The sequence below is a fragment of the Petaurus breviceps genome, unplaced genomic scaffold, assembly GCF_028583685.1.
Source record: "Petaurus breviceps papuanus isolate PSGF00001 unplaced genomic scaffold, PetGlider_PUasm1.0 90654, whole genome shotgun sequence".
NCBI lineage: Eukaryota > Metazoa > Chordata > Mammalia > Diprotodontia > Petauridae > Petaurus > Petaurus breviceps.
Window position 1 is genome coordinate 1,612,784 of NW_027187301.1, and position 27,110 is coordinate 1,639,893.

Below are 27,110 nucleotides of genomic sequence, written 5' to 3' on the forward strand. Positions count from 1 at the left end.
CTTGATGTATTTCCACAGCAACCCCTTTGTGTAAAAGTTATTCATTCTAGATAAGAGTTTGGTTCATCCTATGTCCACTCTCCCCCACCCCTTCCTCCATGTTTGTGTATACTATTTCTTAAGCACTCCAATTATGAAAAATATCAAGTTCCTCCTTCCCCCCTTCCTTTTGACACTAACATATTATTTCCTTACTTTCCCTACTTTTTCCCCTCTTAAAATCTTAAGAACAGAATAATTCTACCCCCAGGTCCTCTACTTTTTGTAATTAAATTCCACAGTATCCTTTGAAAGTGTTAAAAGAGACACTGGTTTCTTCCCCTCATCCAAATGTTAGCTTTCAGTCATCTTACAGTCCTTTCTAATTGTGCAAATATAGTCTAGGATTCTCTTGAGTCTTGTCAGAGGTTGAACTTGAACCCAGCTCTTTTTGATTCTATCACTGTGCCATTGTGTCTCCAAGATTAAATATTTAAAATTAAATTAATGATATAGTAGTTCCCAGAGTAACTTAGTAACTAGTTTTTATCCATAGCCTCAGGCTTGGGTTTTATGTGCTTCTAGAACACATAGGCTGGTCCAGGAAAAAGTATTTTTCATCCCCATGGACTCTAAGCTGCTTTGCATTAGGTGAGAATTCTAATCTGGGGGTTTTTTTGTTCCAAAGAAGACAGAAGTTGTGAGGGAGAGCATTGCAGCTATGAGGGATAAACTGGGCAGCCAATCTGTAAAATAGAATGGCATGGAGTGGGAGCTGTCGCCCACTTTGTTCTGGCCTGTAGCAGACAGTGCACTGCCCAGCCTCAGGCCAGGCACCTGGACAGTGGAAGGCCAGTGATGGACCGCTGTTTTTGCTCCTCATTCAAGTCTAATCAGAGAAAGCTGTTACTTTTCATGACCCTACCCCCCAAGTCTGTCGCATAAAATACCCAGATATCAATAGCCATGTGTTCCAGATGCCATGAAATGAGGGCAGGGAGAGATAGTATAAACATCAGAAGATTGTGGGTGACGCTGGGTAATTTACTAAAACTGGACATGGGGATTCCCCATACCTATGTATTTGTGTAATGTTTCTGGAACGGATTTGTTGGTCATGGCCACACCAACCCTTTCTTTCTCACTCCATGGAGTCATCTCTGACTATATGTGCTTGTGTGAGAATTATGTGCCTCTATACAATCCCATCCTGAAGAGCTCAATCCTTGCTCCCCCATTACCTCTTTATCTATCTCCTCAGCTAATTATCTAGACCAGGAATGTAGAATTAAGTTAATAAATGATAACATGTTTTTTTGCCTAAACATAATTATGAGTAATTTTTTTTACTTACTAAAAACAAACTAGGAATATTAAATTTTTTTTGGCGAAAAAGACCCCTTTAACTTTTTTTTAAAGCACTGTTGTTTTTTGTCCCTCAACATAAAAACATGTCTGCAGACTACTTCAGGTAATGACTTAGTTTTCAGATACTGCTGACTTCTGTGGACCCATGTGAAACAACTCTCCCTAGACCAAATGGAAAACTTAATTCCTCAAAGTAAGAGATTAGCCAGAATTAGCATAGCAGCTTTCAGACCAAATAGTTTTACAGGCACGTTGGTATCTTTTGGAAATGCTATTAGCATACATAGACATATTCTGTATTGAAGGAAAAAATAGAAAAAAAAAATTTGATAGAACTGAGTTTCAGAAATTAGTCACTGTGAGCTTCTGACCAAGATAGATAGATTCATCCTGTGAGCTCCATTGTTCCTTTGGCCTCAAAAGTCACATAAGATAGGAAATATCAAGGTTCAGCAACCTTTTGTGTTGAGGGGAAGATTATTGGCAGAAAAGAGTGGAGTTGTCAATATCCAGGAAACAGAAGGAGAAGGAAGCTCTAGAAATAAGATTTTTAAAGAGGAATTGAAGAAAGAGGAATATGCTATCTGAGTATAGTACCCAAGAGATTTGCTGTTGTTAAAAAAAAATTCTGAGTATCTAGTTTTATGTTCCTTTTTCAATTGTGTTTTCTTGTGTGCCAATTGTTAGACTATCTTGGAAGTGCAGACTTTTCATTGTCCTATAACATTGGCAGATAAATGGTAACAGTTAAACTAGACAGGTGAAGAGAACCAGCAAGCCCAGGATTAAACCTTCCTTGGTACAGGTGGTCAGAAGAAAGCCACAGGTATAGAAACCAAAAAGCCACTCTGTGTGGTCAGCTGGTTGGAGCAAGCCTAGTTAGCACAAGTCCGAGAAGATAGAGGATAGCTGTGGTGTCTCTGGTGGGGATGAGTCAGACATCTGGGAGCCTGGAAGAAGCAGTGCAAGATGAACTAGTTCAGGGCATCATTTGTTAGGACAAGGGTCCAGCTCCAAGGGTGCAGAGGAAAGAATCTAACCCAGCCCGCTGTGAAAATGAGCAAAGGAGCAGGATCCAGAGGTCAAGTAGGGCAAAACAGAGGTACTAAATGTCAGAAATACAGGAAGAGCCTCATCCTGGGACAAAAATGACTTGCCCTCTGACAGTTTTTGTACTCCCTGCAACTAGAGGTATTTACAAGAAGTCATTACCTAAGAATGCAGAGGCAGTGTGACTGCAGACTTTCTGTGATTACCATAGAGATAGGACAATTAAGGCTACAGAACTATGCTTAAGTCTTCTTCGTGCCTGCCTTTTTAAAATTGCCTCTTTTTTTGTCATTTGTTTTCACATCACATCTGCTTCTAAATATTTTTCATTCTTCCCTACCCACTAAGCTATCCCTTGCTACAAAGATTTAAAAAGAAAGAAGTAAAAAAAAGCAGTTCAGAGTGGGGGAGGGGAGAAGGGAATATATTACTATGTGCCAGTTATTGTGCTAAGTGCTTTACAGATTTTTATATTATTTGATCCTAGCAACAACCCTGAGAGGTAAGTGCCCGTGTTATCCCCATTTTGCCATTGAAGCTAGTTAAGTGTCTGAGGTCAGATTTGAACTTGGGTTTTCCTGACTCCAAGCCTATCATTTCATCTGTTTAAGTTGACTGTATCTGACAGTATATGCAATAATCCACATGCATAGTCTCCCACCTCAAAAAAGGAAAGGAAGTAAGTTTTCTCAATTCTTTTTAGGGACCTAGCTATAGCATTATAATTAATACAGCATTCAATTTCTTTTTGTTATTTTTTCTGTTTATATCAATATTGTCACTGTGCACATTTGGTTTTCTGGTTCTACCTACTTAACTGCATCAGTTCATAAAAATCTTCCTGTCTTTCTCTGAACTTGTCACATCCATCATTTCTTAGAGTGGAGGAACATCAACAGAATTGTAGGCTCAAAGCCATTAGGGACCTTAGGGGCCACTGTTCTAACCCCTTTATTTTGGAGATCAGGAAATGGGCCCAGCAAAGACAAAGTGACCGGCCCAGCTCATTCACCTTCATTGACCATTTGTTGAACTATCCTTTCCTCTGCTTTATTCCCTGTTCTCTGCCATTGCCAAAGGGCTGCTCTGTAGTTGAGGTTCAGAAGGACCCTTTCTGTCTGCCTCTGATGCCCTTCCCATCCATGCTTAACAGGGAGATCTGGGTGAGAGGGCACCTCAGAGAAGATTGTAACTAGCCTGCTGTGGAAAATGAGGAGCATTCTGTTTTATTTTATTGCCTACAAAATTATGAACACTCTTCTCCTGGAGCTTTGGTTTTGTTGCTGAAAACTTGTCCAAGCAGATAGCAATGGCTACATTTTGTATGTGTCAGCATAAATTGGTTTTAAACATTAGCAAACATGCAGCTTAGAAAATGAAGCTTGAGGCAGGGAACCAGCTGGGAATATGTGTCACCAGGGCAGATATTTTGAGCTTCAGGGCAGTCTTGCATCTGGGGACTGAAGAGCTTTTAGGCTTTGTCAGGGTAGGTAGTCCACATAAATCCCTTGTCATAGTGAAGGTTCACAAGCCCCCACACTCTCACGGGCCTTTTCCTTCATGGTGACTTATCTTACCTTGGGCAGGTAACCACGTTCTCAGGTGTCACACCTCCATCCTGCTCCTCTTCATCTCTATGCCTAACCCGGTCTTAATTGATCTCACCTCATCTTTTCTCTTCCCTCCTTCTTCCAGCCCCACACAGTAAGGCAGACACAAGAGCCAGATTTCACAATGGCTGTTCCTTGCTCTCGCTAGATTCTTGCCACTTTGCTAAAGAGAGAAAACAAATAAACCCTCACATCCTTGAGAGGAAGCAGGATTTGCTAAACTGATTTAAGAGTCATAAATAAAAATGTGCTCTATGTAATAGGACACCAGCAAAGCTCATCAGTTTGGGGAAGGACAGAAGGAGAGGAAAAGCCTTCTGCCATTCTTTTCCTCTTCCCATAAGTCCCACCTCAGGCGTAGTTTTTGGGGTTTTTTCAACGTCATAACCATTACATTTCTTGTCACATGACTGTTTCTTGAGATTAATGAGACTGGGCTTGGGTCTGTGCAGGAATGCAGGGTCCTTTGTGTAGCCTGTGCCTGGCAGATGACATCCACTCAGCTCTACCTGTTTTTGGTCTTCCAGTCCACAAGCACCACAGCCCCAGGTCCCCGAGGCTGCCTGGGCAGACGAGGGAAGCGTCGTTTATCACCTGACAGATGAAGACTTTGACAAGTTTGTGAAGGAGCACTCTTCTGTCCTCATCATGTTCCATGCCCCATGTGAGTGGAATGCTTTTCTTCCTCCAATTCTTCACCCCCTCACCCAGGACCACCTCAGCTGGGATCTAAATATGGCCCTGAAATTTTCAACCTTTCATAGTAGTCATCATACAGAAGTCTTTATTAATTGTGCACAGCACTGTACTGCATTCTTCTCTTCAAAGATAATTATGCAATTATACTCTCACAGTAACAGCTCAAAAAGAATTAACTGAGTTAGGAATTATGAGTGAGTTCTCCCCTGTCCCTCTCCTTATTTACTCAACATGTACTCTGGAAATGCAATGCCATTTCAATGCCAACATCACGAAGGAAGGGAATATGATGCCAACAGAAATCATATAATACATTCTCATATTTATTGGATGGCTCTGAATTAGCTTCAGAAACTTGTGAATTTGTGTGAGCACTCCTAGGCTCCTTTCTGGTCCTCAAGGCAAGAGAAGGGATTAGCTGACAAGTAGCACTCTTGGAGCAAAGAACTCCTAGAGAAATACTCAAAGGAAAGGGCAGCTTTGGGCCTCTGTGATGCTTCAGCCCTAGAACTAGAGTGGGCTTTTTGGACCACGGGGACACAAAGTAGTCTGAATGCCATCTTCTCTTTCCACCCCTGATCTCCCTCCTACATCTCTGTAAATAACCTGAACCAGCAAGGGATGGATGAGAGAGAACAAAAGAGATTTTAAAATATGAGAAATAAGTCCTGGGAAGTAGAGAGGGAGACCAGCCTGGCAGAGAGCAGTGGGGAAGGTGCCCCCAGCTGGAGGTAACTTATGTAAAACTCCAAGGCGGAAGCCCCAGAGCAGGTAACATCTTCTCCTATCAGGAAGAAAGCCTCAGTCAGGGAATCACAGAACATGAGGAGGGCCAGGTAATGAAATAGGATAACCTTAAAAACCCGGGATTAAACACTTGAGTTTGATGCTAGGAATCTCTGGAATCTTTTTCTGTTATCTTTGCACAGGAGAGAGGAGATTGATGCCTTGAGAAAAAAAAATGTTTACTGTTATATGTAAGGTAGATAGTAGACCAGAAAGAATGGCCTGGGACAGGGGGTCAGTGCCTTAAGGCAGGATTGGGGGGGGAAACAGACAAACAGAAAAGCCTGGCATGGTCGGCATCCCATCAGCCTCTTACATGCTTCTTGTTCTGGAACTCTCTCCAGCATCCCCCAGAGCCAGCTCATTAGGACAGAGAGACAGCATTACAGTCACCTCACTGGCTAAAAAGTTCTCTCCAGGCCATTCTCATACTTGCTGATGGAAGCAAGTTTAGAAGCAATTTACTTCCCCATAGCTGGAGGAAAATAGTCCCTCCCTGCTCCTTTCCCTCCTCCCCCTCCTCCACTCTGTCACCTACGCCAGCAGTAAAGACAGAGGACGGCAGGTCCTTGACTATTTCTAGCTTGGGAAGCTCTGTAAGGCTTGTCTGCTTCAATCTGTCTCCCTACAATCCTGTTCCATCTCCGAAGAAAGCCCAACTCTCAAGTAAAGGTCAGAAATCATAGAATTCTGTTCTGCAGACAAAGCCCAGCAAAATTTCTGCACATGCTTAAAACTAGCTGTGTCATGTACACGTAGTACACCTGGGGAAGGAGAGAGGGCTTGGAGGTATATTTGTGTGTGTGTATGTACATATGAGGTTCCTCATAAAGATTGTAAATTGTAAAATCCTAAGTTCTAGGGCTACAAATAGGTGAGAGTAAATTTTGTGCCTCTCTTCACAATATTATCACACTCACATAAGCACTTCTGCAGTCTTGGACATTTGCGTATCACTGCAGCAGCAGCTGATATTTGCCCTGTACCAGCTTGACTCCCATCCTTTTCTTCCCAGTACAGTCATCTCTTCTTAGAGGGGAAGTCCGGCACTAATTAGGCAAAGAGGAATAGAGATCATTTCCCTGATGTGATGTATGACATAATCCATTGGTTGCCCTCTGGGTCATTATCCATAGATATTTATTCAGCACTCTGATTGCAGATCAAATGTTCTTTCCACTCTCCTGTACCCACCGTGTAGATTCATTTCTTTTTGGTTAGCAGAGAGAGGGTGAGCAAGACTGACTAGCAGAGCTGTTTGACCTGCCTGCTAAAAAGTCCATGTGGATGGCCATGACCCTCCCTTAATTAATCCTCTCCAAATATTCCCTTGTGTCTTCTCCATCAAGGAGAATAATTACTTAACTGGAAAAGGTAGAACAAGCATGCTTAAACAGGAGTAGGAAATCCTTATAGGTAAGTAAAGAGTAAAATGACACCTAGGTCCTTTAAATGATTTTGATTCTTCAACCCATGTAATCTCATCCCAGGGTGCAAAGAGTTCAAGGAAGAACCACTGTCAGAAATCTTTGAAAAATCATGGCAAACAGGAGAGATGCCAGTAGACTGGAGATGAACAAGTGCAGACCCCAAAACTGTAGCCCAGGAACTTGCTGTCCATCCCTAGCACATTTGAAGAACAAGTTATCAAACAGCATATGAGCAGCTGGGGAAGATGGGAATCTGAGATCAAGTCAGGATCTCCAAAGAACCTCATTACCCGCTTCTGACTGGGAGGTCAGGCAGCGTTATAGCTGTGATGTATCTGGATTTCCCCAAGGCATTTGATCGAAGGCTGTGTGAGATATGACTAAATGAGGAGACACACATGCTCTCTCTTTCTCTCTCTCTCTCTCTCTCTCTCTCTCTCTCTCTCTCTCTCTCTCTCTCTCTCTCTCTCTCTCTCTCTCTCTCTCTCTCTCTCTCTCTCTCTCTCTCTCTCTCTCTCTCTCAAAATATGGGCTAACAAATGCTGTGACTTCTTGGATTTATGGCTGTTCAATAGCTATCCCCACTTGGTCTGTGTGAACCTCAAAAGCTGGTCTCTCCAGGGCTGTGTCCCAGCACTGTCTTGTCCAACATTTTTATTGATGACATGGAAGAAGATAGAAAAGACTTATCAAATTTGCAAATGACACAAATCTGGGAGCAGTAACTCATATAATAGAATTAGTGTCCATAGCAGTCTTGACAGGCGTAACTGATGGGGCAAAACTAACAAGATTAAATTGAAAAGGGATATAAGTGGAGTTCTGAATTTAGGTTAAAAACATCAATTGACTCAATTAAGACAGGGGAGTCCTGTCATAACTGTGGTACATGTGAAAGATGTGCAGCTATTAACTGACTGTAAGCTAAGTGTGATATCACGGTGACATGAGTGCCAAAAATAGCTACCACAGTCCCTTAGGCTATATTAATGGAAATGGGCTGATCAGATGGAGGGAGGAAATAGCCCCACGGTGCCCAGCAATTTTTATTCCATATCTAAATTATTATATTCAAATCTGAGGGCCACATTTTAAGACAAACTGAAGAGTGACCAGGATGGTAAAGAATCTGTTAACCACAGTCAGTCAGTGATCACTCAGCAAGCATTTATTAAGTGTTTACTGTGTGCCAGGCACTGTGCTTGGTGCTAAGGATATAAAGAAAGGCTGATGCGGGGTCCATGCAAATAATTCTGCACACATGAGATATGTTCAGTACAAATGGATGTCAGTCTCACTAGGAAAGCACTTCTTCAGAAAATGGGATTTGATCTGAGACTTGGAGATAACCAAGAGGGGGAGGTAAAGTGGGAGAGCACTTGATGCCTGGGGTCAGTCAGAACAGAGGCACACCTGTGGGAGTCGGGTCGCAGCCAGAAGGTTAGTGTGGAGCCCAGCTCTGAAGGGCTCTAAAATGCAAGCAAAGAATTTGATATTTGATCCTGGAAGCAGTAAGGAAGCACTGGAGTTGATTGGGGTGGGGGCTAATGTAGCAAAACTTATCTTTGAGAAAGATCACTTGGGCAGCTGAGTGGAGTCAGGAGAGCCTCAGGGCTGGGAGACCAACAACAAGGCTCTAGTCATAGTACAGATTTATAGGAGAGAGATGTGGAGCTTGAAAGGACGGGACCTGGCGATAGATTGGCTGTGTGGGATGAGTGCCCATGAGGCATCCAGGACGCCTCTGAAGTGACTGGAAGGATGGCGGTGTCCTCAACAGTCCTACAGAGCATTAGAAGAGATTGAGAGCAGAGATAATGAGCCCTATTTTGGACAGAGTAAGTTTGAAAAATGTTAGACCAAGATATGTAGATCTGGAGATCATCTTCACACATGATAATTGAACCCGTGGGAACTAATGAAATCACCATGAGAGATAGTATAGAGGGGGAAAAAGAAGAGGCTCCCGGGGGGACACAGCCTCAGGTAACACCCACAGTTAGTGAGCCTCATTGGGATAAAGATTCTGAAAAGGAGCCTGAAGAGACAGGTCAGAGAACTAAGAACAATGTCCCGAACCCTCAGAGAAAAAGAGAGTGATCCACAGTATCAAAGGCTGCAGATGTTTCAAGAAGAATGAGGACAGGGAAGAGTCTTGGCAGGTGCCAAGAAATCATTGGTAACTTTGGAGAGCACAGTTTCAGCAGAATGAGCAGGTCAGAAGCCAGACTCTAAACCAGAGCTTATAACTGAGTAAGAAGAAAGTGGAGGCACCAATTGTAGAGAGCTTTCTCATGGAGTTTATCTAAGAAGAGGAGGAGAGATAAGGGGTGATAGGGACGGTAGGATCAAGTGAGGGTTTTGTTCTTGTGTTTTGAGAATGGGGGTGGCATGGGCATGTTTGTAGAGAAGCCAGTTGACCAAGAGAGATAGATTAAAGATCAGTGATAGAGTGGGGATGGTTGAGGGGACAGTCTACTGAAGATGATGAGACAGAGTGAGATCAAGGTTAGATGCAGAAGGGTTTACCTTGGCAAGGAGAATGGCCGTCTTTCATGTCACAGAGCTAGTTGAAGGAACTGTTTAGCCTAAAAGAGAAGAAGCCCATTAGCTTTCTTTAAAGGGCCATTATGTGGCATTGAAGGTAGACTTTCATTATATATACTCCAGTGGGAAAACTAAGAAAAATGAGTGGAAATTATAAGGAAACTGGTTTCAGTTTGACATAAGATAACTTACACATCCTCAGTACCAAAGAATGAGAGTTGCAAGGACACTCAGGCCTCACTGAGTCCAATCCCCACCTGAGCAGGAATCTTTTCTTTACTCCCCAATAAGTGATCATTTGACCTCTGCTTGGAGGCCACCAGTGACAGGGAATTTGGGGCCCACTATGAAAGCTCATTCCACTTTTGGACAGCTTGAATTCTTTGGAAGTTTTCCTTTACATTGAGTCAGATTTTCTTCTCTGCAAGTTCTTCCCCAATGCTTATAATTCTTTACCCTGGAGCTAAACAAGACAAATTTAATCTTTCTTCCAAAATAAAGCCCTGCAAAATGCTTGAAGACAGTTCTCAGGTCATCCCCTGTCTCCCCTAAGTCTTTTCCATTTATTGCTTTTAAAAATTCATCTTATTAGATTTGTCCCATCATTCTAACCTGTCGGGTTCTTTTTGGATCTTGATTATTACATCCAGTGTGTCAGCTATCCCTCCCAGCATCATTGTCTGCAGATTTGATAAACTTGCTATCTGTGTCTTCATCCAAGTCATTGATAAAAATATTGAATAGAACAGGGCCAAAATTATATCCCTGGGACATTCCAGGGGAGACCTCCCTTCAGGTTGACATTGATACAATAGAGACTATTATTTGGGCCTTGCCCAACTAGTTTAAAATCCACCAAATTGTATTAACCAACTATCACAGACCATCTTATCCACAAAGATAGAATGAGAAACTTTTAAAAATGGCTTGCTGAAATCTGAACAAATAGTATCTATAGCATCCCCCTAATCTACCAGTATAGTAGTAATCCTGGCCAAAAAGAAAAGAGATTAGAATGGCCTGACCTGGTATTGACAAAGCCATACAGGCTGTTAGTTATCCTTTCCCATTCTAAATGCCCACAAGTCATCCCTTTAAATATATTCTTAATTTGCCAGGACTCAAAGTCAATCCTGTGTGATTTAAAGAATCTGTTCTCTTCCCTTTCTTGAAGAATCATGACAGTATGCTCTCTCTGAGAGATTACAGCCAGTAGCCCAGTACTCAGATCTGCACATTCTTTCAGGACCGAGATAATAGTTTGTCCAAACCTTATGACTTAAACACAGTAAGAGCAGCTAAGTGCTCTCCCACCATCTCCTCGCTTACCTTGGGTTTAATTTTCTTATTAGTCATTTTTGTTCTCACTTACTCATGTCAGTGATTGTTCACCTTGTAAGCAAAAACAGAAGTCAAATCATTCTGTCTTCTCCATATGATCCATTATAATCCCATCAGGGTGTTCAGGGCTGCTTATCTACCTTTGCTGTCCACCTATCACCCAATTTTCACATGTGGCTCCAAGGAGCTGAAGCTTGTGTATCCATGGACCCACTGAAAGTTTCTGACAGAACCTTCAAGAATCTAGGGTCACCTCTGCCTTCTAGTGAACCAGTGGAAAAGGAGAAATTGTAAATTCAGTAAATAAGCTTGCCAGCAGATGTGGCCATGTATTGAGTAGTGGAGAGAAGGGGGTGTTGGGTATTGAGGGAATCCTTACTATGTGTACAGCTGCCAGGCTTCCTTGGGAGAACTCCACTATGATGCTCTCCCTGGTTGAATCAGACCAAGTTCTTTTTTCCCCATTTCAAAATCAGTACCCCCTTCCCATCCCAATTTGCACAGCTGAATCAGACTGACTCCCACTGTATACAGTTGAATGAATGAGTGTAAAAGCATTTATTAAATGCTTACTATATGCCAGGGATTGTGCTAAGCACTAGAGAATAATACAAAGACAAGACACTCCCTCCCCTCAAGGAAGTTACATTCTAATTAGGGAAGTATAGCACATAGTGGAAATAGTGGGCATCGAGGAGTATTCAGTTCAATGAAGTCAAAGGAAATGATGGCTGAACTCACAGGACAAATGATTGACGTATCCCAGGAATGGTAGTGTTGATTACTGATTTTAAAGCTAGAGTTGCTGTTTTATTCATGTGTTATAGTGTACATAGAAAATAGCTAATGCACTGTGGGTAGGGATGGGGGGGGGGGGGGTGACAACCCATCTCATACCAGTCCCCATTAGCCTAGCCAAGCAGGAGGAATGTGTCTGGCAGTGGAATGGGAAGGGGGTGCGAAGAGTAGGTATGTGAAGAAATGACCCCTTCTTTATCATTGGCAGGAATGTGTCTTTGTATCTAGAGAACTTTAAACTTGTAAGGCACCTTGGGTGAACATCTTCTTGGTGTGGGTTATGAGCCTGACTTGACCATAATGATTTTGGGAAAGGGGGTGGTACTTTCAGTGCATTTGTAATATGTTTATCCCATTCTGGTCTCGGCCTCAATACCAGGCCACCTGTAGCTGCAGCCTCCATCTCCTAAAAGAAACCGAAGTTCCCACCCACATGACTCTGGGCTCTGCTGATTAAATCTGTGTTTTATAAATATTAATTTAGGAGCAATAGGAAAGCTAGTTTGTGAGAGCAGAGGCTGGAAGGAGAGAGGGCAGGAGATTATCACAGTGATTCAGACAAGAGGTGATAAGGATCTATTTTAGAGTAAGATAAGTGAGTGAAGAGAAGGGGATTGATGCAAGAGATGCTAATTCTAGATCCAAAATAAAACTTGACAGCTCGTTGGAGGGGGTGAGAGTTGGCAAGGTGAGAGAGGAAGAAAGGTTAAGTATGACTCTAAGCTTGTGAACCTGAGTGACTGTCTGCAGGAGTGTGGTCCCCTCATTGTGAAGATGAGAAAACAGGCTGAGAAGTAAGTAATCTGCTCTTGGCCCCATAGCCAGTAAGGGCCATCTCCAGTCATCCTGATCTGGATCTTATCATTGGCCCCAGATGGCTCTGGAGGAGAAAGTGAGGCTGGTGACCTCACACAGCCGTCCCTCACTTAAATCCAATTCACTTGCATGTCTTGGCATCACCTCTCTGATGTCATGGTTCTCTTCTAGAACTAAAGACAGACAACAACAAGAAGTGTGAAAGTCAAAACTTTAACTCAGATCTTTCTGACTTTTGAGTCTAGCACTCTAACTAGGAAGCCATGCAGGCTTCAAAAAGAACCCCATTCAGTAAGAACTTCATGAAGTTCTGGAACCCAACATAATAGGTACTCATTAAGTCCTGACAGCTAATTGCAATTTATTGAATCCAAAGGAACTGAAGAACCTGGGACTAGGTAAGAGGTTGTCATTCCTACAGCAAAAGGGAGGAGTGTATTAAAGGAATTGATTCAAGGTTCTGTGCTGGGTCAGGAAAGTAAGAGTGAGAGAAGCATGTAGGCAGATTATAAAACCCCCAACAAGGAAGCTTGACAATAAAACTTAATGGCCTATCAAATCATAATAACTAGGGCATTAAAAAGCATTAGAGAAGTGGGTTCCCCTCTCCCCATATGTAATGCTTCATAGCTGTATATCCCACAGCGTTTAGGGACATGAAATTCCCAAAGGCCAGTGCCCCATGTAGCCATATTTGCAGTAGGCTTTTTTTAATTCATTTTTTATTCAGATTTAAACTCAAAATAAGATAAGTCTTTTATATATTGTAGAATTGTAAAGGATAGCATGGGAAACTACAAATATATGCTGTAGAATTTGCTTTTTTCCTTAAGAATATATTCCACATGTAACTTTCAAAACTGCCCTGCTTGTCTGTGATTCCTTATGACCTTTCTTCTGTTCTCTACATATTTTGTTATGGGGGCAAGGGGTTGCCACTCTCTTACCCCCTCCTATTGGAGAACAAAAAAAAAAAAAACCTTACAACAGATATACACAGTCAAGAAAAACAAACTCACCTGTTGGCCATGTCCTATAAAGGGATCCTTCATTCACCTCTCTCCAGTGATGGGCAGCATTCTTCCTTATCAGTACTCTGGAATTGTGGTTGGCCATTTCATCAGACACATTTCATCACACACATCTTAAATCCTTCAAAGTTATTTTTTCTCTGTAGTGTTGTTTTTATATAAATTTTCTCCTGCTTCTGCTTACTTAACTGCTCATTTCACTGCAAGGTTTTCCTGAAGTTGTCCCTTTTATAATTTCTTGTAGCATAATATTCCATTACATTAACATACCATAATTTGTTCAGCCTTTTCCCAATTGATGAGCACCCTTATAGTTTAAAATTCTTTACTACTTCAAAAAGAATGCCATTACATATTTTTGTACATGTAGGTTTTTTTCCTCTTTCTTTTATTTTTTGCAGATGTAGACCAAAGGTAATGCTGGGTCAAAGAGGATGCTGAGTTTAATACCTTTATAGACATAGTTCCTTGCTTTCCAGAATGATTTACCTCATAGCTCTACTAACAGTGCATTAATTTTTGGTGCTAAGATTATAATATGTTGTCATCCCCCCCTCCCCAAGACCAGCACACTATAGGGAGGAAGAAAAGAGACCATTAGCTTTGTCTCTTGCCAGCTCTGGGTCAGCATCTTCATTGACGTCTCATTCATTCTTTGAAAACTGTTTGCAGAAGTTTATAGATCAGCTATCATTTCTTTTGTTCAAAATACTGGGGACTGATTCTTGGAAGCAAAACAAAAAAAATTGACATCTGGAAAGAGTCAGACTCAAGATGATTTGGGGTAACTTCTAAATTAGAGAAAAGGAAACTGAGATAATCTAAGACTTTGGTAATATTCCTATGCACATTTTCTTGAGCACTGTGGGTAAAGGGAGGCAGGAGCCAGGAGAATATACAAATGTAGTAACTGACTTCTCTGTCACTTAAATCAAAAACTTTAAGCCAGCAAGTATTTGGGTACCATAATGAGGTTTATGAAAACATATACAAAATAGTCCTTGCCCTCAAAGAGTCCACAGTCTGTTGGGAGGCAAGGACAAGACCTACCCACATGAAAAGTTAAATAATAGAAGTCAAAAATGCAAGGACAGTCACAAGGCAAGTTTGTGATTACCTGCTAAATGAAGCATGAAAGAATGAGTTCCAAGAATTGAGGAGCAAGAGGTCCCCAGCTCTGTAATGCTCTGGGAATTGCTACATGAAATAGGTGGAATTTGAGCTGGGCCTTGAAAGATGGCAGAGGAATTGTTTCATTCTTTGTCTCCCCAGCAGCCAGCATGATGATTGACTTATAATAGGCACTTGTATGATTAATTGATTGATAGGATTCAGATAGTCGGAAAGAAGTGGAGGAGGCATTCCAAATCCATGAAAACTGTGTGAGCTCAGGCAGCAAGTATGATGTATTTAGAAAACATAATAGACCAATGTTGTTTAAGCTTCAGATTTCTCTAGGAGTGTATTGGTAGACAAGACAAGAAAATGAGACTGCATTCAAAATATGGAGAGCCTTGAATGGCAAGCTAAGGAATAACAGGCTTTATCTTGGAGGAAATGAGGTTGAAGATTTCTATGCAAGGAAGTGATAAAGGAAGATTGATTTGGGAGCAGTCTTTAAGATCATAACTTTAGCGCTTAGAGGGAAAACAGGTGTCATCTAGTCCAGGCCTCATTCTATAAATGAAGAAGGCGAGACCCGGAGAAGCTGAGACTTAGTACAGTCACACTGATAGTCTTAGAGAAAGGATTCACATCCATGCCTTCTGATTCCAGATTCAGCTTATAAAGGGGAGATCAATTAGGACAATTTTACAGTACTCTAGGCATAAGGGCAAAAATTCAGGTAGCTGAAATAAGAGTGAAAAGGAAAGCATAAGTGTGAGACATTTTGAAGGAACAAGTCATTACGGTTTTGGTGACTGGCTATTGGGAACAAAGGAAAAGCTTCTGAGACAGGATAACTAGAAAAATGATGAACAAAAGAAGGGAAGCTGAAGAGGGAGCAAACGTTGGAGGAGACACTAATGAGTTTAGTTTTAGATGTAGAGTTTAAGGTAACAGCAAGGCTTCCAACTGGAAATTTCAAGTAGACAATAAGATATGCCTTTAAATTTAAAAAAAAATTTTTTAAGTAGCAGATGCCCCATGATGAGAACAGCTAGTCCCTCATTGTTTCTCTCTCCACCCTGACTGAGTGCTGCATTTAACTGGCCTGCCAAAGAAGAGCTGGTCAAGTACCCATTCATACCGTGTCTTGGAAAGAGAAAATTGGGCAGAACTCCCTCTTGCCAGGCATTCTCTTCCCCTTACGCAGTCAAATCTCCATAGGAAGCACTTGAATCAAACTTTGACCACACAGTTTAATTCTTTTATTTCATATATCAAGTTGATGTTGGCAGTTGCTGTATATTATTAGATTTTCTCAAAACCAGCTGACACCAAGGACTTTGTTTGCCACTCATTCCTCATGGTGTCCTGCATACATGGGTAACAGGGAGGCTGTGGAGTCCCCCTTTCTATAGTTTTCTTAAAGCAAGAAAGATTCTTTTGTCTCCTATCTGAGTTTAGTATTGACTCACTAACTTCTGTCTGTCTCAGAGTAACCACTAACCATTAATCATGGTGGAGCCTTTTAACCTAGCCTATCTGTTCTCTTATGGATACTTTAAAACTTATTTAAGGAAAATGGTGGAATCTGATTCTATTTCGATTTAGAAAACTACCAATAAAGATTCCTTTATTCTAAATAGGCAACTTTTTACTTATGAATACCTTTCCTAAGAATAAGGAAAGTAGGAGACCAGATTAAGTACTAATAATAGCTCACATTTATACACAGCATTTTAAAACCTTTCCTGGGGGAAGTGCTTTCTTCCCAACTCTTTGACTTGGGTAGTATAAGAATCATTGTCTCTTTTTTACAGATGAGAAAACTGAGACATAGAAGTGACTTGCTTACAGTCACACAGCTACTAAATATCAGAGTGAGGATTTGAACTCAGTTCCTCTTATATTAATGCTAAACCTAGCATTCTTTCCACTATATCATATATGAAAGCATAAAGATGTAACTTTTCAAATGCAGGTATGGTGATGTAAAGAGTTAAGAAATTAATAACTTCTAAAAAATATAATAAATTAATAACTTCCGAGGTCCCTTCCAATTCAAATAGTCTGCTGTTTTACTGGTCCTTAGTATTTTTTGAATCTTAGTATATGGTAAAAGCACCCAACAAATGTTTTTTCATTCATTCTTATTCTTGCCCTGAGGTTCCCTGATACTGCTGCCAGCAGTGGGAAACATATCCCTGGTGTCCAGAGTTGAACCCAGAATGCATTTTCCCAGAGAAATAGCATTTGAGTAAGTTGAAACAGCACTATTAATACTCGGTATACTTTGGGTAGTCTCATGTGGGGACCTAAACCAAAGAAAATTCATTCCAGGCTCCAAATAACCTATTTTACAAACTTTTGGAATACACCCTGTCTGTAAATTGGGAGCTACCTACTATGCAGAGATAAATGTTTGTTTCTAGGAAATTATGCTCTTAGTAGCTTCAAATAGACTGTCACCTGGATTTACCCTGTGGTATTTGTTCCATCCATAAAATGTCATCTTGTCCTTTTGTAAGGTAAATGCCTTCTGGAATCTTCTTCATTCCATATAGATCCTCTTCTAGTCCTTTTTTCTCTTTTCCTGAGTTTTCCCTCCTGCACTTGTTAGGGCACCAGATATATTTAGGAATATGCTGGAGGCAATTTTGTCATCCATTAGAGGCAGGATTTTCTTTTTTTTTTTTCACTTTCAGAATAGTAGAGATGACCTTTTTGTACCCTAGCTAATGATTTTGAAAGCTATATACCTTTCCCTTCCCCTTTAATATATAGTGGGAAGAGCATTAACATTGGAGTCATGGGATCTGGGTTTTGATCCCAGCTCTACAACTTATATCACTTTGGACCTTGGTTTCCCCATCTAGAAAATGAAAGGATTGGACTTGGTTACCTCTAAAGTTGTCTCCAGCCCTAGACCCATAACTATGATCTTATGAGCCCTCTGATTGAATGGTGTAGGGTAGCAGGGGAACCCAAGTCCTTGTCTGAAACCAACCATTTCTGCCTAATATTTAATATTCATGTGCCATCCCTGGAAAGTCATGACAGAGAGAGGTAGCTAGGGGAAGTACAGGGAGGTGTAAAATAGATGAACTGGTTTCCAACCCTACTCTGCTCTGTCAGAGCTGCTGCAATGCTTATCATGGGCTTATGTGGTTCTAGACAATCCTTCAGACATGCTTATTTAGTGTGATCAGTTTTCCTGAATCTTCTAGAACAAAGGTATGTATTTCCCCAGCAGTCTCTGCTGCAAATGGCAGGTCCTTGAAATGCCTTTTCTAGGATGCCTTTCCAGTTTAGGCCTGCCCAACTTGGGTCACTCTGGTCACCCCAACTTTTCCAGATGTTTTTAATTAGCACTAATTTGTTCTGTCCTTGTCTCTATGTGTATCATGCCTGTGCTTTTTTCCCTAAAAGACTTCAGGACATCTTTGCATAGCCTCTTAGACCAGGAACCTGCCAAGAGGCAGTTACTACATTTAGAGATAAAATCCCAGGGTTCAGGGGTGGCTAGATGGTGCAGTGAGTAAAGCGCCGGTCCCGGAGTCAGGAGGACCTGGGTTCAGATCTGTCCTCAGACACTTAACACACACAGAAAAACTAGCTGTGTAAGCTTGGGCAAGTTACTTAACCCCAACTGCCCTCCAAAAAAAAGGCAAAAAAATCCCGGGGTTCAGATCCCATCTCTATGGACTAGTTATGTGATTGGAGGCAAGTCAGCTTCCTTTTCAGAAAGAAGGTCTTGTCATACCAGTCAGTGACCCTGTCCCAGTAATAGCCCTCTGTTGATTAAAGTCTGTGATGGAGAGCAGAATCTTGTTATCCCCATTATAATGAAATACACCTGAGGTACCTTGTCTCTGTGAGACTGGGATCTCTATAATGTCTGACCCAAGCTTTCCCCTGGAGCAGACACCTTGCTTTCCAGTAGCTTGGCTTCTTCCCCTCCCACACTGGTTCTGGTGTCCATTTCACAAGTTACACCCTTGGTGTTGATTGCCAGGCCCTACTTGGAAAGAGGCATTGTTTTGATGCTGCCAGGAATTCAGGAAACCCCTGAGGGTTTGTTTCCATCTGTGCCAGCCTTGGCTGGGTACCAGTGTCTGAAGATTGTTGATGAATTTTTGATACCCTAAAGATTTCTGCCCCACTGGTTTGTCAGTAGGAGGAATTTAATAATGAACCCTTAGAAACTGGGCAATTCACTTGGCTTCCCGATTTCCTCATGTTAGAAATATTTTGTCCTTGGTGAGGGTGAGACTCCTTGGATAACCTTGTTGCCATTGAACTATCATGTTACCAAGGAAGGCGAATTAAGGTGGGGATGAGGTCTAAGAGCTATTAATAGCTTTTAATTCTTTTCCATATCCATTATCTCCATTTAACACTACAGTGTAGGCAGAGCAGGGCTTGTCATAGAGAGGAAATGGGAAAAGTCTCATAGACCCAAGGTGGGACAGGAAGGAGGCAGTTCCACTCACCTGTACCTCATTAAGCACATCCTCTGCCTCCCTTGATGGGTAGGAAGACCAAAGAGGTATCTCTATTCCACTGGGGCCAAACAACATATATGCAGATAAATTAACACAAAATATGTACAGAACAGTTTGTCTGGGAGATTGCTGATAATTGTGGGATCAGGAAAGCACTCCTGTAGGAGTCCCTGCTCAGGATTTGAGAAACTGAAAATGAGTTGTCATTCAGTGTTGAGAAGGAAATGGATATATTAGAGAAAAGGGAGGCAGTGGTCTTTAAATCAAAGTCAAATGTTCAGAAAAGACCAAGAAAGAAGTTTTTATGATTGAGGGTGTGTGTGTGTGTGTGTGTGTGTGTGTGTGGTGTGTTGTGTTCTGTTTTTAGTGGGTTAATCTTGGCATATGGGGGATTTTTTGTTTTGTTTTAATGAACCCTAATAAATTACTTCTCAGCAATGTAAGGTCTGAGACAGCTAAATAGCACAGTGGGCCTGGAAGTTGTTGTTGTTCACTTGTGTTGTGTTCAGTTGTTGTTAGTTGTGTTAGTCATGTCCTACTTTTTGTGACCCTATTTGGGGTTTTCTTGGCAAAGATACTGGAGTGTTTTGCCATTTCCTTCCTAAGGCAAACAGGGTTAAGGGACTTACCCAGGATCACACAGCTAGTAAGTGTCTGAGGCCAGATTTTTAACTCATGAAGATGAGTCTTCCTGATTCTAGGTCTGGCACTCTACTTCACCACCAAACTGCTGAGTTCAGATCTAGCCTTAATATACTTACTAGCTGCATGACCTTGGGTGAGTCACTTAACTTCTGTTGAGAGAGAGAAAGAGGGAGAGACAAAGAGACAAAGACAAAGAGAAATGAATGTAGGGTCCTCATCGTGTCAAGGAAATATCAAATCTTACAGGGTAGCAAACTTTGTCCTAAGCATAGTGACTTACTTTCTGAACTTTCCATATCATCAACTTTCCATATTGTAAGTATAGCAAGCAGCCTATGTGCCTCACAGCCCTTCCCTTGCTCTGACACCTTATTTCAGCTCTACCGGCTAAACAACAATAAAGCACTCATTATCAAAATAAAAGCAATTCACAGATCTTTGCCACGGAGCAGTATATATAACACGTTAAATGTTCATTCATGATTTCTGACCACTCTCATATATAGTAGAAAGGCAAAGTACAATATCTTTGGAATTGGTAAGATGCTCCTTTCTACATACTCTAGATTCCATACCCCTGTGTAGACATTTTAGGTGTGAATATGTATTTTCTTGCCCCAAACCAAAGGTCTGAGTTTATAAAGATGGTCTTTGGGACTTTTCAGTAGTTCCGTCTCTTGCCCCCATCCAGTGTTTTTCCTGAGAACATCAAAATTTAGAGCATGTTTGGGTCTCAACAAAAATAAGGAAAAGGGCCCATGGCTCCTATGGAATCATTCAGGTTAACAAAATATTAAAAGTAGGGCAGGCTTTATTTACCCTAACCAAAAAATGCAAAGGACTTACACTAGAGTAAACATAAAACATTTCAGAAAACTTTTCCTCTCCAGTGGGTACCACCACCCCAAAGACCTGTACAGATTTAGATTTAGATTATGTGTTCCCCTGGGTTGAGATCTCCCTTTAAGGGAATTTGGATCTCTAGTGAGTCAGCTTCCCTCCCTGAACCTGCACAGTCTGTGTATCTTACAGTAACAGCAAAGGGCAAGGTTTGGATTTTACTCGTCCTTATGGCTCTGTGCTTGCTGTGTCCCAGTTCCCAGCTGGTCCAGAAACTCCAATGTCTGGGTGCTGGAGGCATGGTCCAGGAGCTCCTGTGTTGCACTCGCTCCCTAGAAGGGACCACGAGGACATACAGGCTTCCTTCCAAGGAACAATGCCTGTGTCCAGCTGGTTTCTCTCCTACAACCTCCAAGGTCTTCTGCTCTTGGCTCTTTTTTAAAGGTCAACTCCAAAGTAAGTTCATAGTGTAAGACCCATATGCTTGATTGATTGTCCACCATGGGACATCAACGGAGAAACCCAGGACGAAGCGAAGAATTAACCTCATATAAGAGATATCACCACTGCTTGAGCAATGTCTTTATTAGTGGACTGTGAAAACTTTTTACACCTTTTGTAGGGAGTCATCACACATTCTGCCACAAAGGCAGAAGAAAGGACTATATCCATAGGGCGACAAGGTACGAGACAATGCCAGGTCATCCCCACTAGACTTTTATTTGGGGGCTGTATGAATTCTCTTCCCCAAACCTTTTAAGTCTCTAATGTCACAGAATTCCTGTATCATTCAGTCCTATAGGGACAGAAGAACTTTCACTCAGTCCATCACAGAGTCTTGAGACTTGGCCTGGACAGGTCTTATTTTTTAGTATTGGGACTCCCTTCTTTCTTCCTTTGCCACCATTTCCAGGAACAGGAAGGTTGACTTTATGTCTAGGGCAGGTCATGGGAATAGGGAAGGTTTGAGCTGAGGACTCAGGACCTGTCCCACCTCCATGTTTTATACAGGGTGTGGACATTGTAAGAAGATGAAGCCTGAGTTTGAGAGTGCAGCTGAGGCCCTCCATGGAGCAGCTGATGTAAGTGCCTTTCTCTCTCTCTCTCTCTCTCTCTCTCTCTCTCTCTCTCTCTCTCTCTCTCTCTCTCTTTCCCTCCCTCCCTCCCTCCCTCCCTCTCTCTTTCTGTCTCTCTCCCTCTCTCTTTCTCCCCCTCTCTCCCCTCCCCATAACCCTTTTCTTTGAGAAATCAGCAATAAGTGGAATCATAAAAGTAACTTCCCTTGGCAGGTTATTTAGTTGTTTTCCTATTACCTTGATCTTTTTTACTACTCGTCATCTAGAGTACATTCTTGTTAGCCCTGCGTGGTCCCTTGGCAAAGTGAAGAACAAACATTCTGTTGAACTGGAAAGATAGTGACAAAATTGTCCCCTTATTCTTCTGGATGCCTGACTTTCCTTGGTCCTGGAATTTAAATCTCAAGAGGCCTTCTTTTGGCCCCTATGGCCTTCAGGCTTGGGGACAAGATTCCATCCTCTTTTAGTAGAGTGGGTTTAAAAGTTTCATCTGGGTATCATATTTAGAAGTGGATGGGGACAATGAGGTGACATATTCCTGCTTTCAGTGGTGTATGGGTGTCTGACTGACAGGCGAGTCTCCAGAGAGGTGTCCATGCACTGGCTATATGTTGCTGGGGGGAGATTCATCTGTCATCTTAGCAGCTCTGTGCCTGATACTTTGACCCACAGTTTTCTCTTTCCCTGTTCCAGAGTCCAGGTGTCCTTGCAGCCATTGATGCCACTGTCAACAAGGCTACTGCAGAACGCTATCAGATCTCAGGGTTCCCTACACTGAAGTATTTTAAAGATGGAGAAGAAAAGTATACCTTGCCACAGCTTAGAACAAAGAAGAAGATTATTGAGTGGATGCAGAAGTAAGTTTTGTGATATTGTGATTATATCCAGATTTCTGGCACTTAGGCACTGGTGATTGCCCTAGGGGGAAGAAATATATCATAGAGCCCCATTTCTTCACTCAGGGCCCTCTTCATCTAAGATAGATTTTAATTCCAGAATTCAAAAGTCATATAGTTTGTTGATAATGCTTCCTAATCCATTGAGTTAACTCTTTTCCCCTTTGGATGAGATTTTCAAAATCTTAGTAAAGTGCTTGCATGTTTTTCCCAAAGGATCCTTTCATTTAATCTCCTAAGCCCCAAGTTACATTTCTTTACTGCATTTTTTCTCTCTCTGAATAAAGGTAGGAATATGAGGTGTTTGAAATAGAAGAGTCAGTGTGCTGATTGGCCCATGGTAACAAAACAGATCTGAGTGACAGGACCCAGAGTTTAAAATGTGAATTCTAAGGAGCCTAGGACAAAAGAGAAGTATAGAAATAATCAGAGACCCTGATGCTATTGCCAGACTTCTTTTTCTTATCTAAGAATTTTAGGGTCTGTAATTCTCTAAGGCCTGTTTCCACAATTTCCCAGGGAATAATTATGCCATATATATAGATGTACTGGCAGGGAGATTGAAGGCAGGAATGGGTAGAGTACTGTTGGCATTATTGAGGTCCAAAGTCAGCAAAGTCCATAATCATTCAGCCTGCTCCTTTTCTCCCAAAAACATATGACATTGGTAAGTATAGAAGGAAGAGGAAACATGGTTTCTCCCTATGGAAAGCTCTTAATGTGAGACTGCATTGTCCTTGGCATCAGTGACTCTGCTTTCTCATGGACTAGATTAGAAAGATATTGAGGGGAAAAGATCCCAAGGGTCCTCACAAAACAACACAGAAACCTGTGTAGAAGGCAAACTGAGTATGTATGTACTCAGGGTTGAGTCAAGTAGCCGTAAATATCAGATGGGTTTAATTAGGAAAGGCTTTCTGCAAGAGGAGAGTGGCCTGATAAGCTCCAAAGCATTGTGTAAGCTGTAAACCACTTCAAAGGACGTTTCCTTCCCATCAGCTTCTACCTCTGCCTTCTCTCAGCCTTGGCACCAGGATAACCACAGCAATACATTCTAGGCCACAGGTTCGTGAGAGCTGGGTGGCCTTTTTATTTCAGATCCCAGAACTTCTATTTGGGCCTTGCAGGAAGTTGTGTCTGGGGCTAGCGTTGCATTAAGCAAGCTGTTTAGTCAGGCCTTTCCCTTTGACTCCGCTGTGTGGCCAGTTGGTATCTCATTAAGAGATAACAGAACAGAGGATAACAGAGATGATAAAGATAAATTAAGACCAGTGTGTAATATTTGGCTTTCTGTTTAGTCAGCACATAAGTAAAAGTAAGAGTTCATCATAGGCATAATAGTAAGTTCCTTGGTGGTATATATGATCTGGAGAGAGAGAGAGAGAGAGAGATCTCCTTCCTCTTCTAAGTTCATTCTACAGTCATTACTTTGTATTTGTATGACTGTGCATGAAAAGATCTATATACAGTTAATGATACACAACATTTGCCAAGTGCTTTGTTTCCCCCTAAAGTGCTCTCAGATGTATTGCCTCATTTTTATTCTCAGGGTGCCTATGAAGCAGAAAGTAAAAGATATTTTTCTCCCTTTCATATATAGAGAAACTGAGACCCAAAGATACTGAATAACTTGCCCAAGATTACACAATTAATTCTTTCCAATTTGTACATGCACAGAGTATCTTCTCGATCATGCATGTGGGGAATGAATACCACATAGTTGTGGTATTGTAAATGAAGTTTGGTGACCTTGTGCACGGTAAAGAGAAGAAATGCTTTGAAGATGTCTAGAAATACAACTTTAAGTAATTGTGGGTAGGGAATCCCAGTTGCAGACAGAGCAACCATGAGTGAGGAGGAAGGGGTGGTAATCAGGATTAGAGAAAGAAGAGATTGGGAAAGAAGTGTGTTTTCTGTGTTTTTCTCTCGGACCTCTAAAGAACTTGGGGACAAACAATGGAAGCTGTGTTTCTGAGAAAGGTTCCTCTCAGACTCTTTACTTCTAATCACCCAGTTGGTTTCTGACAAATCAGGGACTTTCATTTTTGTCTTTGTGTACTAGCAAAGTGCCTGGCACCCTGGAACTTAATAAGTGCTTCTGGATTAAATAATTAATTGTTCTAAGAGCATCCCTTCCTACTGGCCTGCTGAGGGTGAGAGGAAGTGGTCTGAAGTCTTTCATGGCAATGGTGCTTCCCTGATGTGTTCCTTCAAGCAGATAACCTGGGTGATTGACAGCTAGTGTGCACTGGCAGAAGCCACACACTACTGTGCAAGGGAGGAAGGATCAAATTATCGCAGGAAATAGAATTCATAAGTGTGCAAGTATAGAAGGAAGCAGAAAGTAAAGAAATAGCAAAAGTCACACACCTGAAAAGGGTTCATAGCAACTGACAAATTCTCCTTTGAGTCAGTAGCTTATTTTTTTATTAATTAATAAATTTATTTTTAGTTTTCAACATTCCCTTCTACAAGATTTTGAGTTCCAAATTTTCTCCCCATCTCTCCCCTCCCCCCCACCCCAAGAAGGTGTGCATTCTGATTAACCCTTCCCCCAATCTGCCCTCCCTTCTATCACCTCCCCCTTCTCTAGAGCCAGTAGCTTATTAAGAGGATCATCAGGCATAGCTTGTTGCAGATGATTTGGCATATCCTTTTGTCTTTGCTTATGCAAAGCAGGCCATCATTAAGAAATATGGTGCAATCCTCAAGGAGAATTTTTATAGTACCATGCAAATAAGGGGGGGTGGGCGTTCATAACCACAGTCCTGAGATTTTGTTCTCTGCCATTCATTTATGTCAATTAGTTGACTTCCTTAGAGTTTTCTCATTCAAGTATGTCTTTATAGAGTAGTATTTCATCTCTCTTTCCCAAAATGGCAGAGGACCTATGACCAGACCCTGTTGCTATATTGCAAGTGGGAACTGGGCAGCTGGCCTTAATCAGATTAGGAGAAATGATAAGCCTCAAGTATGATCATTCAGATTTCATTTAGGAAGAAGAAGCTTAGATTTGTATACATAAAAGGTATGTACATGATTGTACATAATTGTGTGCATATTGCAATTGTATATAATTGTATACAATTGCACAGATAGAAGATGAGAAATTATTATCTCTTTGTAAATATGCCTGAAAAAGACGGGATTGCAAATGGATCAAAGACTAAACATGTGATGTTGCTATAAAACAGGCAAATATAATGAGTTTGACTTCAGATCCTTGAAAAGTCCTGGAATGAATTATAAAAGAGATGCTTAGGGAACATCATGAAAAGGCAGCAGTGATCCCTGAGAGTCAGCATGGTTTTACTCAAGAAAAGTTCATGGCAAACTGATTTCATTTCCTTTTTTGACAGTTATTAGACCAGTGTTGATTAGGAGATTAATAATAATTTTAATAATAATAATTCTTGGCACTTAGAGATGTCTTTGTCTACATTGCTTTGTCTCAACCTGGTAATAACCTTGTAAGGACAAGCGCTATGGGTATTTTTCTATTTTACAGCTGGGGAAATTGAGGCTTAGAGAGATTAAGCCTTGCAATGGTTACACAGCTAGTAGCAGAGAAAAGGTTTTAATTCAGTTCTTCCTGACTTCAAGTCTTGCACTGTCTGCCCTGCACCCTGTTGCCTATAAATGTGGTTTTCAGTAGAGAATTTGACAAAATATGGACAAGATGGAGAGAAGTGATACCATGTTTCCCTGATAATAAGACCTATCCCGAAAATAAGCCCTCCCCTTACTGTGTAAGATTCCTCTAAAATAAGCCCTCCCCCGAAAATAAGCCCTATTGAGATTGCTACTGTAGTGAGGGTGATCCCCTGTGCTACATGCTATATTACGGTACCCTCTGTATGCACTGGTCCTCCCCCCCCCAGGTGAAATGCACGCTGCGCTCCGAGCTGCATCCAATCAGAGCTGCAGCAGTGAGGGCGTCATCCTGTTCTTCCCCAGTGATTTGCTTGCTGGCGCCATTGAGAGCAGTGCCGCGGAGGAGAGCTGAGGCAGGACAACATAAGCCCTCCCCTGAAAATAAGTCCTCTGGTGTTTTTCTTTCCAAAAAAAAAAATAATAAGACAGTGTCTTATTATCGGGGAAACACGGTAGTACCTTTGCTCAGGGGATTCAGAAATGGTTGAATGATGATACCCAAAGAGTGGTCATGAATGGTTCTGGGTCAGAACCTTCCTTTGAGGAAAGTGAGAGCACTGGGATATCTGCTTGACCCTAGGTTCTTTATAAGTGACATCAATAAAAGTACAGATGCTGTGCTTATCAGATTTGCAGATGACACAAGGGTGAGAGCTTTGAATCAGGATTCAAAAAAATCTCGACAGGTTAGATTGGAACACTGGGTACTCGGTCTCCCCATTACTGCAGTGGATCTCTGGACATTGCCTTCAGTAATGCCACTATTCACCCATCTATTCCTACTCAGTACTTGTCCATGACTTCCCATAAATATGCTGTGGAGATCTACTGCATGTGCCAGGGTTCTTCCTCATGTTCTTTTTTTTTTTAAAGCAGTTGGGGTTAAGTAACTTGCTCAAAGTTACACGCCCAGTTATTTTTTGTGTGGGTGC

The 27,110-nt window shown here is 41.6% G+C and overlaps 1 protein-coding gene across 1 annotated transcript in view; it reads left to right on the top strand.

The window, feature by feature from the left end:
• The window catches only part of PDIA5 (protein disulfide isomerase family A member 5), a 185,858-nt gene that overhangs the window by 125,841 nt on the left and 32,907 nt on the right, over window positions 1-27,110 (top strand). Inside the window, exons 11-13 of the mRNA XM_069064939.1 lie at window positions 4,535-4,671; window positions 21,564-21,634; window positions 22,322-22,485. Coding sequence (XP_068921040.1) covers window positions 4,535-4,671; window positions 21,564-21,634; window positions 22,322-22,485 — 372 coding nt within the window. The remainder of the gene's footprint in view (window positions 1-4,534; window positions 4,672-21,563; window positions 21,635-22,321; window positions 22,486-27,110) is intronic.